This window comes from Monodon monoceros, unplaced genomic scaffold (assembly GCF_005190385.1).
Source record: "Monodon monoceros isolate NGI ecotype Baffin Bay Population unplaced genomic scaffold, NGI_Narwhal_1 Super_Scaffold_1, whole genome shotgun sequence".
Classification (NCBI taxonomy): domain Eukaryota; kingdom Metazoa; phylum Chordata; class Mammalia; order Artiodactyla; family Monodontidae; genus Monodon; species Monodon monoceros.
In genome coordinates this window covers 37797080-37815199 of record NW_021703765.1, presented here as the reverse complement: position 1 = coordinate 37815199, position 18120 = coordinate 37797080, and the positions used below count along the sequence as shown (strand labels likewise).

Here is an 18120-nt window from a genome sequence, read left to right as displayed (position 1 = left end):
GAGAGCAGAAGAAGATAAGGTCAAGACGTAGTGAGGGCCAAATCACATAGAGCTTGTAGGCCATAGTAAGGACTTTGGGTTTTGTTCTGAGGTGGGAAGTTGCAGGGAGAGATGAGCAGACTTTCACTGAAAAGGATCAGATTGTCTGCTATGTCAAAAAGAACTCTGTGGGAACAAGAGTAGAACTGGTGTATTGGTGAAAGGAAAAGAAGCCAAGGATTATATTAAGATTTTGACTGAGACTCTAGGGCAGTGAAGTTGGCCTTACTGAGATGGGAAGGCCTGTAGAGCAGGTGCAGAAGGCGCTCAGCAGTGCAGTCTGGGACATGTTAATATTTGATCCAGGTAAAGATAGTGGATAGATATTTGCATTAAAAAACCTGCAGCTTGGACAAAAGTTTGCGATGGAGATCTAAAGTTAGGGGTTGGCAGTATATAGGTGGTTTTTAAAACCACAAAACTTCATGAGAGCACCTTGGGGGGGAGTGAATGTATTGTAGATGGACAAGAGAACTGAGGACCAAGCCATAAAAAACTCCACAATTTAGAAATTGTGAAGGTGAGAAGGAATCAGCCAAAAAGATTGAGAAGGAGAGAGCATTGAAATAGGAAGAGAGGGAATTCCCTGGCAGTCCAGTGGTTAGGACTCTGTGCTTCCGCTGCAGGGGGCACGAGTTCTATCCCTGGTCAGGGAACTAAGGTCCCACAAACAACATGGCATAGCCAAAAAAAAAAAAACAGTTACTATTTCTGAAATAGGAAAAGAACCAAGAAAGTGATGCCCCAGTAAGTGAAGGACTTGCTTCAAGAAAGAGGGAAGTGATCCATCGTGTGGAACACTGCAGAGAAAGGAGGGAGACAAGTCCTGAGAACCGGCCGTTGGATTGGTGAGGGAGACATTGTCAGGAGGCTCCATCTCACTGTGTCAAGTGGGTTCCGGTGGAGATTGGTAGGGACAGAATCTCTGATGGCTTCACAGGAGATCAGGAGAAGAGGAAGTGGAGATCATGAGTGTGGATAAGAAATTTTGCTGTAAAGCTGAACAGAGAAATAAGTGGTAGCTGGAGGGGTAAATGGGGTTAAAGAAGGGTTTTTCTGTTTATTTTTGCTAAGATGAAACTGTGCTGATGCCAAGGACACAAAAGAGAAAATGTGAAGATAGAAAAGAGCCACTGCTTGCAGGAGTCCAGGAGTCACGTTTAGTAGGTGGGGGAATGGGCTGTGGTGCACAGTGGAGGTAGAGGCTGGAGGGCGGGCAGTTCACCCACGCAGCTGGAAGGAAGGGGGGGCCGGGGCCAAGTCAGGCGAATTGTGGGTTGAGAGCTGGAGGCTGGTAGTTTGAGGTGGGAGTGTGAGGGACTTCTCTGGTGAGCTTTGTTTCTTCAGCTGAACACAAGATCGTTGGCTGAGAGTAAAGAGCGGGTGTTGGTGATGGGGTAAGAGGAGGAGATGTAACGTGGAAAAGTAGGATGCGGTAGAGCAGCTAGATCACGGTGGGGAGCTGCGCGGTGGTGAGTTAGAAACTGATCAGCCTGGTTGCAGTGTCTCCAGTGCCAAAGCGAGCACAGACTCCTTGTTTGTCCTTGGTAGTTCCTAAGGCTACTTCATGGTTGACCTGAGCTCCCTGCCTCTGAACTTTGTTGTGGTTTAAGGAAGTCACCTCAAACAAGCGAGGGTATGCGGAGTTCCTTGTCTCATTAGTGAGTATCCATTCCCTTTGCTGGAGCCTCATTCCAGTCAAGAAAGGCCCAGCGTGGGTGATGCCATGGGAAGATTGATAGCAGTTGCTTGCCTTCAGAATAAAGAATGAGGAGCTTTTTTTTTTTTTTTTTTTTTTTCCAGAACTGACCCAGTTTTGGACAACACCTAGGAGGCATTGTTAGCTAGGTCAGAATATAGGCATATTACAAAGAGCCACTTGTCTAACACACAGTAGATGATTGCCTAGGCAAGCTTGCCTTTTACCTGCCTCTTGCCAGGCGGCTTTCTATATAAGGAACAGATTTTACCCTCTGTTATTACTTTAGTAACTAAGCAGCTGGTCTTAAGCATTTATGTCCTTAATACTAGGCCACACTATCAGGTCGAAACTCTGATTTTGGGACTGGGGTTGTTCTCGAGCACCAGCCAAAGTGCAGCTAGGGAGCTTGTGCTTGTGATAGCTCCACCTCTGTGAGCCTTCCTTTGCTAGGACTGGAATTTAGCCTATCAGGTACCTCTTGTCATGTTACAAGGGCCCAGGGAAACCTGAAGTCATAGGATTTTAGAGCAGAAAGGGAAATCGGAATGTGTACATTTAGCACGTCTGGCTCCACAAAGTCTGGCTCTCATAGCTCCTGTAGGGACCTGGAACTGAATAAATGTGTTTCATTGTGATATCTAGTTGTTGTTAATCCAAGAGCTGAATTGTCTAAACAGCAGACACAGAAAGCAAATAATCCAGACTCTTACAGTTTAGCCAGGCTTATGACTGACCATTTACTTTTCCACCCTAAAATTTACTGAGCATGAACTTTATGTCAAGCACCAGTCTGATGCTTTACAAATATTAACTCATTTCCCAGCACTCTGAGATAGGTGCTATTTTCCCCCACTTCACGGGTAAGTAAATTAAGGCACAAATAAATGGTTTAAGCAACACGGCTCAGGTCACAACCACAAAATGGAAGAGACAGGATTTGAACACAGGCAGTCTGGCTTGAGAGCTTGTGCTCTTAACGACTAACACTCATACCCTTTCTCGTATCTAACCAGTATTACCCTCGTGGCAGAGAGGGAAAAAGTAAATCTAGATTCCGTAATAGTAGATTCCAAGAATCCTTTAACTGCTTACATTGTCTACCCTAATGAAGGTGCCAGGATTCTGGAGGAGACTATAGCAGAAACCAAGAAACTTAGGCTCTGATTTCTTGCCTGGTTTCCCAGGAATGAGTGCATTCACAATCATCAACTCATAAGGTTGAAAATAATATTTTAGTGACAGCTGTTGTACACCTGAGTTAAGGAGAACCAGCAGCTGTTGTGGACCTACTAGGTGTCGGTTTCTGCTGGGTCTCTGTATGTGTTACCTCGCTAAGGGATCTCAGCAAATGTGAGAGAGAGTGTTATTCCTGTTTTACAGATGAGAAAATGAGGTTTGTACAGCAACATTTCCCACTTACTATGTTCTAAAGAATGCTGGTGTCTGATATCTCTCAAGGTGCCTGGTAGAAAGGCAAGGGATAGGGGAGGAGGGGTGGATTTTATGGCCAAAAATGTTTGGGAAATGCTGCTTTATGAAAAGCAGCATTATATCCTTCTGTACTATCAGTCCCCATCCCTACCAAGAGTCTATGTTAAAAGACTTTGAGAAGTCCTTCAGTAAAGAAAACCTATTCAAATTTGTTAATCTGGTATTTCCCAAACATACTTCATCACAAAATCATTTTTTCAGTGGCAGATACTGAAAAACAGTTTATTCAGTTGTTCAAATCATGGTTTTGGGAATCACTGTCTTAGAGTACTGACCTGCCAAGGTCGCATGGCAGGTGGAGCCGGGCGTGAGGCCCAGCTCTGCGTGTCCCCCGACCCTGAGCTCTCATGCCTACCCATCTGCCTCCAGACACCTTGAAAGTGCAGCTATTTTTCCCTGACTGCATCGTTCAGATATTGTTATGACTTTTTTTAAGTGTCAGATTTTGAGTAACCAACTCTGGTACCTATTTCCATTCCAATATGAACGTTGAAACAAGTATTATCACCACCATTCCATAGTTCACTAGAAAGCCGGTAATTGGTTACATAGCCTTAAAGCTGTATAGAATTACCATTTTGAACATCTGATTCAACTTTTTTTTTTAATGTTCCTAATTTTTCCCTTCCCCAAAGACTCTTCAAAGTTAACTCCCACCAAAGAAACCTATTAAATGATCTACTGCCTCCTGACATCATAAAGAACAGAATTGTTCCCCAAACTCACCCCTAGTCATCCTGGTTTTTCTTGTCCTTCAAAAATCATCTCACACACTCTTTAGGTGAGGTAGCCCACATGTATTACTACAAAGGAGGAGGATATTCCCTGAAAATTGTCTTCGCTAGCAATCTAACATGTGGAAAAACCAGCCTGAAGAGCAGCTCAAAGATGCCACTTTATGCGTTGAGCCAGACAGAATCCTCTCTGCCCAGGGACCAAACATCACAGCTCCCCTTCTACAGAAGTTCCTTCCTCACCGAATGTGCGGGGCTTCTCTCCATCCCTCCCCTGCACTTTGGAGAAGTGCCATCAGGCCCCACCAGAGGCCCACCCACTCTCTGACCACCCGTCTCAGCTGGGCCACGTTTTGCTGATCAAGGTTCATTGTCACCAAAACAGTTGTTGGGAAGTAATGGTTTCCAATCCTTGGAGAACTCTACTTTTAACATCTAGTTGTCAGTAGTATCCTCAAGGGTTGGAGGCTCAGATCTCTTATGTCAGAAAACAATCCAGAATTGTTCATAGGCATGGTGTAAGGGTGGTATAAGCTGTTACAGGTAAAACTCATAGAACAATGCCTAGTGCAGAGTAAGTGTAATTTATTTGCTGTAATTTTTAGCAACATCAGTTATGGAAACAGAATAGCCAAAGTTGATTTATTATAAGATAGTTACTGAGTGATAGGAAGTCCAATTACATTTGGGGAGAATTTTATTTTTTATTTTTTTATTTTTTTGCGGTATGCGTGCCTCTCACTGTTGTGGCCTCTCCCGTTGCAGAGCACAGGCTCCTGACGCGCAGGCTCAGCGGCCATGGCTCACGGGCCCAGCCGCTCCGCGGCATGTGGGATCCTCCCGGACCGGGGCACAAACCCACGTCCCCTGCATCGGCAGGCGGACTCTCAACCACTGTGCCACCAGGGAAGCCTGAGAATTTTATTTTTTAAATTTTTATTATATTAAGTTTGATAAAAGATAATTATTTAACCAAAAAAAACCCATTCCATGTGAGAGGGAGAAGCTGACAATAATGTTGGTTCTTCCCTAATCATTTCTGTGACATTTATCACCTTTCTTCAGAAACCTCTACATCTATATTTGAAAGAAAAAAATTGAGGAAAACAAAGGACTGGGGAGTTTGTAACTTTTTCAAAAGTATAAGGAAATAATTGTTTTATATGAATATATGAGATAAAGACTCACCTTGTCAAAATTTGAACTAAATTTTTTGTCAAGTAAGATAGCCATGATCATCAAGTATTAATTGATTATCCATTAAGGTGAAGAAAGGTGTATTTTATGTAAAATTGTATCTAACTATAAAACCTTTTATAAAATCTATTTATGAGGTAATAGGTTTCTGCTTTAAAATAACGGATAAAAAGATGATGTGCATTACGTGGTAAAAGAATTCCTGGATACTGATGTGATATGTTACACCCAGGAAAAAAAGGCCTTGGGATTTCCAGCTTGAATAATTTGACAGCTTGTGGGATTTTTAATAAAACTAGGGGTATCAGGGGAAGAGGGGAATATATGGAGGAATGATGATGGAGGTTTGTTTTAGGTAGCACTCCTCAGGGTCAGGGGTAGAGTGGCAGGGGTATGTTAAAATGTTCAGGTGAAGAAGTATTAGCATTAAGGAGTTGGAAAATCCTATTCTTGCATGAACTGAGTTTGAGGTTTTGGTGGAATAGCCAGACGGAGTTGACTAGCGATAAGGTGGCAGCACAGATTATTACTGTTTCTGAGTTCACTACGTGCTAGACTCCGAAGTAGGTATGTGGATGCACTGTCTTACCCAACCTCAACATAGAGCTGACTAGTCTCTCTTAGGAAATTGTCCTCAGAGGGTTTGGATCATTTGGACTTAAACCCAGGCCTCTCTTTTGCCAAAGCCCCAGTTCTTATTCTGATCCTCTGGGAATAATACAGTTATTCATACTTATGCTATTGTATCTTTATAAGAAAAAAAAGCATCTGGACTTGTTAGTGCCTTATTAAAATAGTGGAATAATGTGTAGACTGTACATGTTTATAAAAATAAATGGGTTATTTGTGGTTTTAACTTTCCCCTCAGTTTATCTGTCACACACAGTTACTCCTTTTCTATCTACATGACATGACAGATATAGTTTGTCCCACTTCTCCCTTCCGGCTTACCTGCTGACAGTACCATCCATGACAACAGATTTAGAACTTTACAAATGTCTATTAATTTGCCATATGCTTTTAAACTGTAGTGGTTCAGAGGAAAAAAATATATCAGTGCTTAAAATATTCTTCCTAATTCAGATGACTGATGCAACTTTTTTTATGTAACTGACAAATAACTAATGGAAGAATGGTGTTTACACATTCTTAACTGGCTTTCCAGTTAAGCCAAGTTCCAGGTTCTTTGCTTAGAAAATACCCACCTTGAGCCTCCTAAGAAGTCATCAAAGTAGTTATCAATAGTAATGCCCCCTTATCTTGGTGGCAAACAGTGTCCACAGGGAGCTGTTAAGTTGCTTTAAATTATTAGGCAAACTAGAGCTTACTGAGTTAAATACAAATCATAGAAGAACAGTTTGGGATGAAAGAAAGAAAGCACTTAAAGGATTTCTCCATGAAACACAAAAATTACTTATATAAATAGTAAGACCTTTCTAGATCACAGAATCTTAGATAGCCAGACAGTGATTTTTTTTTTCCCTCCCAACTCATAGCCCTTACCTAAGGAATTAAGAGATTTAGTGGGAAGTTTAGATCGATTTTAATGTGTGTGTTAGATATGTATGTGTCTGTCTAGTTAACCTCTCTAACTCATGATATTTTTCATTATTCATTGTCCCCCTAGATACGAAATGTGGAAACAAATCAGTGTCTAGATAACATGGCTAGAAAAGAGAATGAAAAAGTTGGAATTTTTAACTGTCACGGTATGGGAGGTAATCAGGTGAGTATTTTAGTAAAGCTTTAAAGGGGTAATTTTTGGATTTGTTTTCATCTTCTTCCTTTTTTATTTCATGACATCATTCAGGAAATATTTTCCTACCTTTAAAGAGAAAATAATAAAGACCTTTAGGAGAATAGAGCCTTCAATCTAATGATTATTTTTTAAATGAAACATTTGTAAAAGGCCCTCTCAGGGCTTCCCTGGTGGCACAGTGGTTGAGAGTCCGCCTGCCGGTGCAGGGGACACGGGTTCGTGCCCCAGTCCGGGAGGATCCCACATGCCGCGGAGCGGCTAGGCCCGTGAGCCATGGCCGCTGAGCCTGCGTGTCCGGAGCCTGTGCTCCGCAACGGGAGAGGCCACAACAGTGAGAGGCCCGCGTACCGCAAAAAAAAGGCCCTTTCTGAGAACTGTGTTTACATTGTTGTACATGAGATTTATTCTGCCCTTTTTAGTCAAACAGATGACAGCCCTTGACAGTACACTCAGTATATACAGAGAACTTAAGATCATTTTTTTTTTCTTCTCTGCAAAAATAGTGGTGTCTCTTCTGAGTCATTTATTCTCCATTACACTAATAAAGTTCAAAAAGCATGTATCTTGAAATACTTGTCTTTTTCTCTGCCAGATTCTTGGGCATATAAAACGCTAATTTATTTTGCTGTTAAAGCTTATATGTGTGCATTTTTGTTTTTCAGGTTTTCTCTTACACTGCCAACAAAGAAATTAGAACAGATGACCTTTGCTTGGATGTCTCCAAACTTAATGGCCCAGTCACAATGCTCAAATGCCACCACCTAAAAGGCAACCAGCTTTGGGAGTATGATCCGGTGGTAAGTTATCCAGTTGAATATAGGAATAAAATTGGGTGTCATTGGATGTATTGTATAAAATACTTTATATCTAAAAGAGTGAATTCTTGTGGAATCTGCATATGGATCAAATTGTTCTTATATTCCAAGAATTGACAGATAGGGAAAGCAATATAAGTAAAATAAACATGTTTTAATCTCTCCAGTAATTAAATTAGAATTGCCTCCAGTCCCTGGGTCCTTGTTGTTACTATGTAATCACTCTTCCCTCCGTATGTCCTTAAGCTTTGCCAGCCACTGTGGTAGAAATGGAACGGTTAAGTAGGCTTTTAAAATTACTGAATTAAACATTGAGGTAAAAGGTGAGATTTAATTAATGAAATTCTCTGGCTCAATGATTTTTCAGTGACATATATAATAAAACTATTTGTCTTTGCTTTCCTCTGGAGCCACTCCCTCTCCCCACGTGCTATATGTTGTACTCAAATAGAGGTACTTAAAAGCAATCAAAGCATCTCCAGTAAACCTCTCTTCCTTTCCTCATACCTGGCTAACCTCCCAACTTATGCTTTTTTGCTCTATGGTTCTGGAACCAGCACCAGCATCTTCAATATATCTTTCTCTGGTTCTTTTTTTTCGCTTACAAGCACTGGTTTTCTTCTTCATGTTGGGACAGACTTTTGTTCCTATTTTATTTTGTATATACCATCCTACTTTTCTCCTGTGCTGTATGATGGCGAGTGAATGGCTGGCACTTGTGCCTCTGGTTCTTCAACCTGGCTCCTGCCTTGGTCTGACTCTATGTAGAAACAGCCCCTGGATGCAAAGCCAGGACATTCCCGTCTCTTTTTCTTAACTTCTCTGTAGTATTTACTATTGCTAAGCAGATGCTCTTTTAAAATCCTCGTATCCATTGGCTTTAGGTGCACTACTGTTTAGTTTCTTCTCTTAGCTTTTTCTCTACTTCTTTTGTCTGCTTGGCTCACTCTGCTGCTTCATTCTACCCCCTCAGTGGAGATGTCCAAACCAAGTTGTGACTTTGGCTGTCTTTTCTCCATATACTGCATCACATACAAACCCTGGTCTACTTTTCATCTTCGACCAGCTATTCCCTGAACGTATCCTGTACTTTCCACTTTACATTTAAGATCATACAGTTCCATCTGCCTAACAAATCCTGCCTGTTCTTGAGAGTCCAGAATTGACATCACTTCCATGGATCCCAGCCAGAAATTAGCTCTCTCTGTCTTAATTACAATTGTCTCTGACCCCTGTAATTCTGTGCTTCTTTGTAGTTATTTATCTACCAGTCTTTTTCTCCACTATTAGTTAGATCCTGGAGGGCAAAGACCATGTTTTATAAATCCTGGGTCTCCCTTCACAGTATCAAACTATAGTTAAAAAAAAAAAGCGTGTGTGTGTGTGTGTGTGTGTGTGTGTGTGTGTGAGAGAGAGAGAGAGAGAGAGAGAGAGAGAGAGAGAGAGAGTGCAGTAGCTCAGTTAATATGACTATTGGAAGTGGCCTGAATATTCTGTTGCAGGGTTTTCCATGGTGCATGCTGTTGCCATTTTGGATGTAGCTGCCCCAGGTCCTGCAGGATATATGGCATCTCTGAGTCCAGACAGTAAATGCCAGTGGCACCCCACAGTCATTGTGAAGCCAAAATATTTTGAAAATTAAAAAGCCTCCCAATTGTATATGTTCATTGAAAAATGATGGTATGTATAATTAGGTAATATAAACCTATTTATAGTAGCATGAACAAATAGTGGTTTAGTGTTTTCTTAAGTCTGGATGTAAGTGGCTTCTGGCATGGATTCAGTGATACAGTGATGTCAGGGATAACATTGCAGCAATATTCTTGGCTTTTTCTTGTGGCCTCTAGAAGGCTGCTACAGTGCTCACCATCACACCCAACTCAAGACAGGAAGAAGGGAAGAGGAATGTTGCACTACTGCTTGAATTGCTGTTTATCAGGAAAGCCAAAGCTTTTCCTGGATCCCCTGCAGCAGGCTCTGCTGTGCCCCATGGGCCAGAACTTCATCTCATAGTGATCCCCCAGCTATAAGGGGAGGCTGGGAAAGCAGGCATTTGCATTTCCAGTCTTTATGGTGTGATGTGGCCAGGAGACAGGGAGTGGGAATGGCCATTGGCAGACTGTGTATAAGATACACAGTCTACCACAGCAGTTATTCAAAAGTAAATGTTTGCTTAGAAATTAAGGAGCTAGAAGTGATTTAGGATATTTTGAAAGAACCAGTTATGAGTGTAAAGTTTTAAAACCCCTGGAGCACTCTGCAAGGTGTCTTCCCTGAGATTAAATTCTAGTATTGCCGGCTGGGTTCTCCCAGAAGCAGACTCCACTCCAAGGTTAGTATTCAGGATGTTTATTAGGGAGCATCCTTTAGATCAACACCTGTGAAAAGGGAGACAGAAGAATTGGCAGAGGGAGGAGTCAAGCTGCGATGTGGGTCCCACAGTCTGAGCTGACTGCACAGGGAGCTCCGGAGGGCCCATCAGAGTTGTCCTGCCTCCATCAGTTGAAAACTGCAGTCTGGAAGAGTAACACTTAGGTCAGTAATGTATAATCTAAAGTCATGAAATCTTAGATTTCAAAAGAACCCTAGAAATAAAATTCAGGACATTGTTTTTAATACATGTAGACATTGAAGCCCAGAATGGAAGTTAATTGCCCAAGGTCACAGAGCAGGTAAATGGTGTTACCAGATCTCAGACAGACCTGGGATTCTTAATCCAGGATTTTTTGCACAATACCATACTGTCTTTCTATTAAATTTGTAATATTATATCTTTAAGTCTTGTTTATAGTATACATTGCAGAGAGTTTACGACACCAGGCTCTTTTGCTTTGACTACTTGTAGCTGTCCTTTCTGGAATGAAAATGTAGATTTTGACACAGTTATATCTAGAGATTAGGGGTAGAGGGCGGCAAATTATTTGTTTTCTAGGTTGCAGGTGGACTTTATGCGATGATAACTATAGCTTTCATCCTCCTTTCAGAGGTTACAATTAGCCTGTTGCCTTAGTTACACTCTTTCTGTGTGGAAACTAGTCCATGCTGATGGATCCTCTGCTGAGCACGGTGACCACAGTCCCCACAGAGTCACGAGCCACAGAACTCTGCCCCTGCTGTCAGCAGCCAGAGAGCTGTGTCTGGAACAGGGCTCTTCACCAGAGTCCTGGTCTCCTGAAGGGATGTTAGCTTCCTGAAATTATAGGGATTCTGTCTTAATTTTGAGCAGTTAAATACCCAGCATGTATCAATAACCTCTTTGTTACAAGTTTATTTTAATGATTCTCAGTAAGTGAAATAATGACATTTTTAAAAATTAGGGTGATAAAGACCAATTTCCCAACTAAGTTTTTTGTTGTGTTTTTTTGTTTTTATTAATACCGACAGTGGGCCTGGTGAAGGTGGCCACTCAGAGAAGCTTTGAAGGGCCTTCTGGAATGTTTGGGGGGGTTCTTTTTAAAGTGCTTTGTTTTTGTCTTACAAATGACCAAAGGCCTTAGCAGCAAGCTGTGTGCTTCTGCTTGGCGCTCTCGGGGCTGCCAGACTGTGTCCGCGGCTGCTCAGGATGTTGTAGTGAGCGCCTCTGAGCTGGGCGGCACTTTCTGTTCATTATCTTATCGTTTCTGCACAACTCTAGAAGTATCCTTGTCCCCATTTTATAGATGAGGAACCTGGGGCTGAGAGAGGTTTTTGCTCAGGGGCATGTCGTTGACATGTGACAAATCTGGGGTTCACTACAGAAATGTCTGACTGCAAAGTGCATCCCCTCAAAACAAACTACACAGCATCTGCATAAAAGTAAAAACAGCCCCAGCCATGCTGACTTTTCCCGGTCTTTTTATATGTGTATGTATGTATGTATGCATGTATGGCTGCGTTGGGTCTTTGCGCAGGCTTTCTCTAGTTGCGGAGAGCGGGGGCTACTCTTCGTTGCGCTGCGCTACTCTTCGTTGCGGTGCGCAGGCTTCTCATTGCCGTGGCTTCTCTTGTTGCAGAGCATGGGTTCTACAGCGCAGGCTCAGTAGTTGTGGCGCATGGGCTTAGCTGCTCTGTGGCATGTGGGAATCTTACCGGACCAGGACTCGAACCCGTGTCTTCTGCATTGACAGGCAGATTCTTAACCACTGCGCCACCAGGGAAGCCCTTCCTGGTCTTCTTGTTATGCATTTATTGGAGCTAAAGTAAAGTATCTAACACTGACCCTTCGATACTACTGAAGTCAGTGTTGAGAGTAAACTGTGACATCTGCGAATGTGCACTGCCTTTTGCCAGCTTCCACATGGACCATAACACAGAAGTGACTGAAAGCTAAAGTAGCTGTATTGTATACAGTCATTAGGTTTTGCTTTGTTTGAAGTTCAAATAGGTACAAAAGAGGCCTTATGAAAATGAAATGTTCCTTATGAAAATTGAGATAAAAGAATTACATTAAAATAGAGCTGTGAGTAAAAATGTGTGAATAAATAAACATATTTCCTTATAGTTACATACTTATTAGGATAACGCTTAATGCAAATTCCTACATAGCTGCTTTGGAGTTCTTCACCTGACCGGGGCTTGGTATCGGATTCATTAGTATGGTCAGTGTGTGTCTGTTAACTCTTATCTGTCATGTTCTTTTGAAATTATCCTAAAAATCAGCATGACAGCATCAAGTCCGGAATGCAGACAAGTAGAGAGGAAGGTATATAGCCACATCTGTCAGCCACTTACTAAGGACTGTTGTGTAAATCTTACGATTTCGAGTCTTCAAAAAGACCTGAGTTGCTAAAGACTTGAAACTTGGAATCACAGAATTAATTTGAACAGCCTTATCATGGGAAAACGAAGCAGTTTTGAGATAGCTTTTTGAAAATAGGTTGAGGATCCTAAATTAGGAATCACTAATCTGATCACTTTTTTAGGAAACTGAAGCACAAAAAAGTAAAATTTCTCACAGTATTACAGAGCTTATGGCAGAATTGGGACTTAGAATTGAGGTCATCTGACTGCAAATCCAGCAGAATGCACTGTACCCCCAGTGCCTTTCTCCCCCGACATAGCTCTTAATGCTGTCTTTACACAGATACATTTCTCCATTGTCTTAAGTAATTTATATTTCAAAAACAAAACCCTTTTCTACAGAGGAATTTCATAATCACAAAAAATGGTTGAGGTGTTTTGGTTTTGTTTTCCACTTTCATATTAAGACTTCTTTCCTGTCATTTTCAGAAATTAACCCTGCAGCATGTGAACAGTAATCAGTGCCTGGATAAAGCCACAGAAGAGGACAGCCAGGTGCCCAGCATTAGAGACTGCAATGGAAGCCGGTCCCAGCAGTGGCTTCTTCGAAATGTAACCCTTCCAGAAATATTCTGAGACCAAATTTACAAAAAAAGAAAAAAATAAGGATTGACTGGGCTACCTCAGCATACATTTCTGCCACATTCTTAAGTAGCAGAAAAGGAAAAGTGCTTTCCTCCTGCAGGATGTAAGGTTTATCAGCCATTAAAACTTAAACTGCTCTCTCTTTCACTAGCCTGTGAACCGGCCTTCCTGTCCAAGGACGTGAAACTACGTTAGTAGCGAGATTGTGCACACTGATGTTTACAAGATTAAGAGTCTTTCATCAAGAATCATTGTAAAGAATATTCAGACTGAAACAATCTACGAAATGTGCTTTCCAGAGAGCTGCACCTTTTATGGTTTGCTTGCACATCAGTCATTTCTGCTGAATGTGCTGTTATAATGAAGAGCTGTCCAAGATTTTTTTTCTGATTAGAACTGGTAGCCAGTATATTAAATATTGATATAAAAATAAATGAAAAAGAACTGGAACCAGATTCAGAATCATGAAAACATTTTTACAACAATTAAAAAGACTATATTAAACAGGGTTTAAAGGAAATTAAAACAGAACTATGAGAAGTACAATTTGTTATAGTATAGTATCAAATTTCTATATAGATTTTATACCTCAGTGGGGGAAAATAACGGATTCCAATGACATTTCATTCTGTTTTCATCTGTGATAGTCATGGATGCTTTTTTTTCCCTTGGGGTGCTGAAATTGAGCTGAAAAAGTGGCTCCTTGAACGTAGTTTTAATTGCTTTCTACAGTTGTTTTTTTTTATTTGGTTTGTGGGCTGTTGGAATTGTAATTTTTAATTGCCTTCAAAAAATGGAGATTTAAAATAATGTCTGGTTTCACTGAACAAGTTTGATATCTCAGTTGCTCTTGGGTCAACTGGCTTATAGACTTTCTCTCACACGCAAATTTCTTACTAGATTTTCAACTTCCTAACTTGATTCAACTGATTATGTTTAATACCCAAGATTCATACTACTGTACTACAGATTTGTTTTCACAGCAATAAATCTTCTGTTCTTTGTTTATGATTCCACTCAATAGACGGCCTGCAGAAGTGATTTATTATTTGGGTATCTGGAGATGATACGTTTGATGGTTTTTTGGAAAAAACTTTTTTCACTCCATACTCAGATGTGCTTCATTGTCAAGTGCATATTTAGATTAGGTTCTTGAATTGTAATGTTGATCTGCTGCTTTTTTTTAAATAAAATTTGACTGAAAATGTTTAATTGGCATTTTTTAATGAGTTAGCTGAAGAAGTGCAGCTATTATTCCATATTATTAGTCCTGCATTTCTTCCCTAAATTGCATTTAGGTTAAATTTGTTTTATTTTTCTGATTTTTAATACAAGATAACCTGAGTATTGATTAAAGTTGAGTATCAATTAAATTGTTTTAATCATCGAAAGAAAATCTGATTGTGACATTTTTCCTGATACGTGAAGCAGTCCATTGGCAAAAGTGCATATATTTTTCTTCCTATTTGTAAGATTATATTTAATGATAGTTTCTTTGTCAAAGGCTCTCACTGCAGGCAGTGCTATTTCTTGTGCCTAAAAATGTTTCTGAAAGTTGTTGCTCACTAATGATGCTTGCCAAGTTGAGTGTACAGAAAGTTTCTCATGCCCTATTCGTTAATATCAAGCACATGTGGATGCTTTAGGGTGAGGCTGTAGTACAGAATGCACATATTTTGTCCCCAGGAAATCTGAGACAAAGGAGGTGCTGGATGGGGTTTTTTTCCTATTCCATGAGCTGTGTTAATTCTATCTTTGGTAGGCCTTATGCTTGAATAAACCAGATGTCTAATCAATAAATTATTTTCATGCTCAGAATTTCAGGTTTTTGTACTCTAGTGTAGGTTGGTCTTATTTCTTACTGTAAGAAAACTTAACAGCAATGTGATTTAAGGTTTTGTTGTGTTTTTTAAGAGGGGGATGTGAGTGATTTAATTCATGGGTACTTTTAGAATCCGATAGATAATCCCATTGCCTTTATTTTTCTAATTAAAGAATTCCTAAGTACTTTGAAAATATAAAATATTCCTGAATAGTTTTGCTTTACATTGGTTTTATCTGAAGTTAAAATAGATCCCTGTTCTTTATAGCTCTTTGTAGATTAGGCAGTGTGCTAAACACTGTTAAAAATTAAATTGGGAAGAAAGGAATGAATGAAAAAGAAAGCAAAGGATGAAAAGATGGGATTATTACTTGACTAGTGAATAATTCGTAAATGTGACAGTTAGTTAAGGACAATTTGAATCTCACCAATCTGTTCACCCTACTCCAATCCCAACCCATTTTAATATGTCTATTTCTGTTCTAATTGGGATCTTGAAAAATAGTACTTTGTTCACCATTCTGCAAATAAAAGGCAGCATGTAGGTCATGTCCTCATTTCCCTATTCTACATTCAGCTGAAAAACAAAGGTTTCTCTGTAAAGATTTGGTGCTGTCTCCATTTTTTAAGAACTATACCAAGAACAAATTTAACTCCAGAATTACATATTCTGCAAAGGAGAAGGAAATCAGAAAGAAGGTAGTATTTCTGAGGTGATAACTGTAAAAAGAGGTATACAAAGAGTGAATCACTTTTTACTGTTCAGAAAATCAGATGTTTCCAATTATATGACACTGCTCCTATTCTCTGATTTCTTGAAGTGTTTGCTTGATAAATCTATCAGAACTGACAATTTTGCAGGATATGAGGCAAAACTCAGTTGTACTGTCTATACACTAGCAACAAACAGTTGGGAATTAAATTTTAAATATATAATTTATCATCAAAGAAGTCAAATACCTCAAAAGTAAGGTAACAAGAGAGGTGCAAGACTTCTACCCGGAAAACTACAAAACATTGCTGAGAGAAACTGTAGAACACTGCAGTCGATATGTTATGTTCATGAATTGAAAGACTACATACTGTTAAGATCTCATTGCCCACAAATTGATCTACAGATCCAATGAAATCAAAATATGAGGTTTTCTTGTAGAAATTGGCAAATATACATGAAATGCAGCAGACCCAAAATAGCCAAGAAAATCTTGAAGAAGAAAAAAAAAGTTGGAAGACTTTACTCGATTTTATGACTTGCTTTAAAGCTACAGAAATGGAGTGTGTACTAGAGTTAGGACAGACGTAGATCAATGGATAGAATAGAGAGTCCAGAAATAGATCCACACATATGTATACTGACTTTTCAACAAAAACACCAAGCAATTCAGTAAGTTGTTATGGAATGTGTTTTCAGTTGGATCTGGAGTGATGATACCTGTATGAGAAAACACCAAACATTGATGCTTTAATGCAATGTGCGTTTATTCAAAATTGATCAGAGACCTAAATGTGAAGGGCAAAGCAAATCTTCTAGAAGAAAACAGAGTATCTCCATGACTCTCAGGATAGGCAGGTATTTTAGGACACAAAAGATGTCAAGCATAAAAGATAAAAACTAATAAATTTCACCAAAATTAAACCCTTCTCATCAAGAAGATACTATTAAGGTGAAAAGGCAAGCAATGACCAAGGAGAAAACATTTGCAATACATGTAAATGACAAAGGATTCATATGCAGAAAAACAACTTGTAAAAGCCATTTCAAAAGTAACACGATATAAAAATCAGTGACTTGAATACACACTTCACAGAAGCTATCCAAATGTGCAATTAGCACAGGAAAAGGTGCCCAACATCAGTCATCAGGGAATGCAAGATGAAACCACAAGGAAATCACACTGCATACCTGCTGAATGGTGAGAATGTGGAGCAACTGGTGTATGTCAATTGGTATTGTCACCTTGGGAAAGAGCTTGCCAGTTCCTCATAAAGGTAAACATATGCCTACCCCATGACTCAGTGACTACTTCCACAGATACAACCAAGAGAGACAAGTATATGGGCCCACAGCAAGATTTGTGCAAGAATATTCTCATAGTTCCAAACTGGGAACTACCCAAATACCCATCAACAAGTTAGTGGGTAATCAAACTAATGGTACATTTATACACTGGGATATTAGTCTGCCATTTTAAAAAGTGAATTCCTGATAGAACAACAAATCTAAAAAATGTTGAACAAAGAAAGCTAGACATGTTACATTTATATCAGGTTCAAGAACAGGCAAAGCAAATACAGAGTGGTTACCTCTGGGTGAGCACAGGGTGGAAACAAGCATGAGAGAACTTTCTGGAATGATGGGAGTATTCTATAAAGTGATTTAGATGATGGTAACATGCATAAACTTTTAAAATTTTCTTGAGCTGTGTACTTAGGATATATGCATTTTATTGTATGTGAATTATACCTCAATAAAGTACTGGGGGAAATAAGGAAGATAGCAAGATTTTTCTCCACTGCTACAAAACACCCAGAGGCTGAATAAATTACAACAAACATATTTCCTAGTGGGATGCTGAGCTCAGAAGAAAATATAGAAGATCCCTAATGTCTGGGGAAAAAAAGGATACATAAACTTAAGCCACAGATGTAAGTGCTAAACATGAAAGCCCTTCCTCTCCAAGGACAAAATATAGTAACCAGAGTTTGGGGAATAGGAGCTTAGGCCTGAACAAAGTTGGAGAATTGAAGATCTGCATAAAGCTGGGGTAGTCAGAGGAGTTACATCTAAGAATAGGTAAAGAAGTCTGGCGCCTTGTGAAGGAAACCAAAAAGTGATTGACTAACTCTGCCCCTCTTCCGAGTGTAAATGGTGATGAGGATGGTGCCACCTCTGTAATCATAAGACCTGCTTTTACACAGATCAAGGGTTTAATGCCACCCTCATGAGGTCTGCAGATCAAGAAAAAGTGAGTAGATTTATGGCCTTTGCTGGGAATGATTAGAATATAAGTCTTTTTGAAAAAAATCCAATTCCCTACACTCCACAAATTATGAAATCACTATATAAAAGAGGAAGTGAGTCCCCAGTATGAATGTTAAAAAGTTTGCTGAAGACAAAGACGGTGGAATAGGAGGATGCTGAGCTCACCTCGCCTCAAACACATCAAAACTACAAATACATATAGAGCGACTCTCAG

The 18120-nt window shown here is 39.9% G+C and overlaps 1 protein-coding gene across 1 annotated transcript in view; it reads left to right on the top strand.

Annotated features, from left to right (window-relative positions):
- GALNT1 (polypeptide N-acetylgalactosaminyltransferase 1) overlaps window positions 1-13627 on the top strand; it is a 68888-nt gene extending 55261 nt beyond the window's left edge. The window contains exons 9-11 of the mRNA XM_029223215.1: window positions 6791-6889; window positions 7585-7719; window positions 12946-13627. Coding sequence (XP_029079048.1) covers window positions 6791-6889; window positions 7585-7719; window positions 12946-13092 — 381 coding nt within the window. The 3' untranslated portion in view covers window positions 13093-13627. The remainder of the gene's footprint in view (window positions 1-6790; window positions 6890-7584; window positions 7720-12945) is intronic.
- The last annotated feature ends 4493 nt before the right edge of the window (window positions 13628-18120 follow it).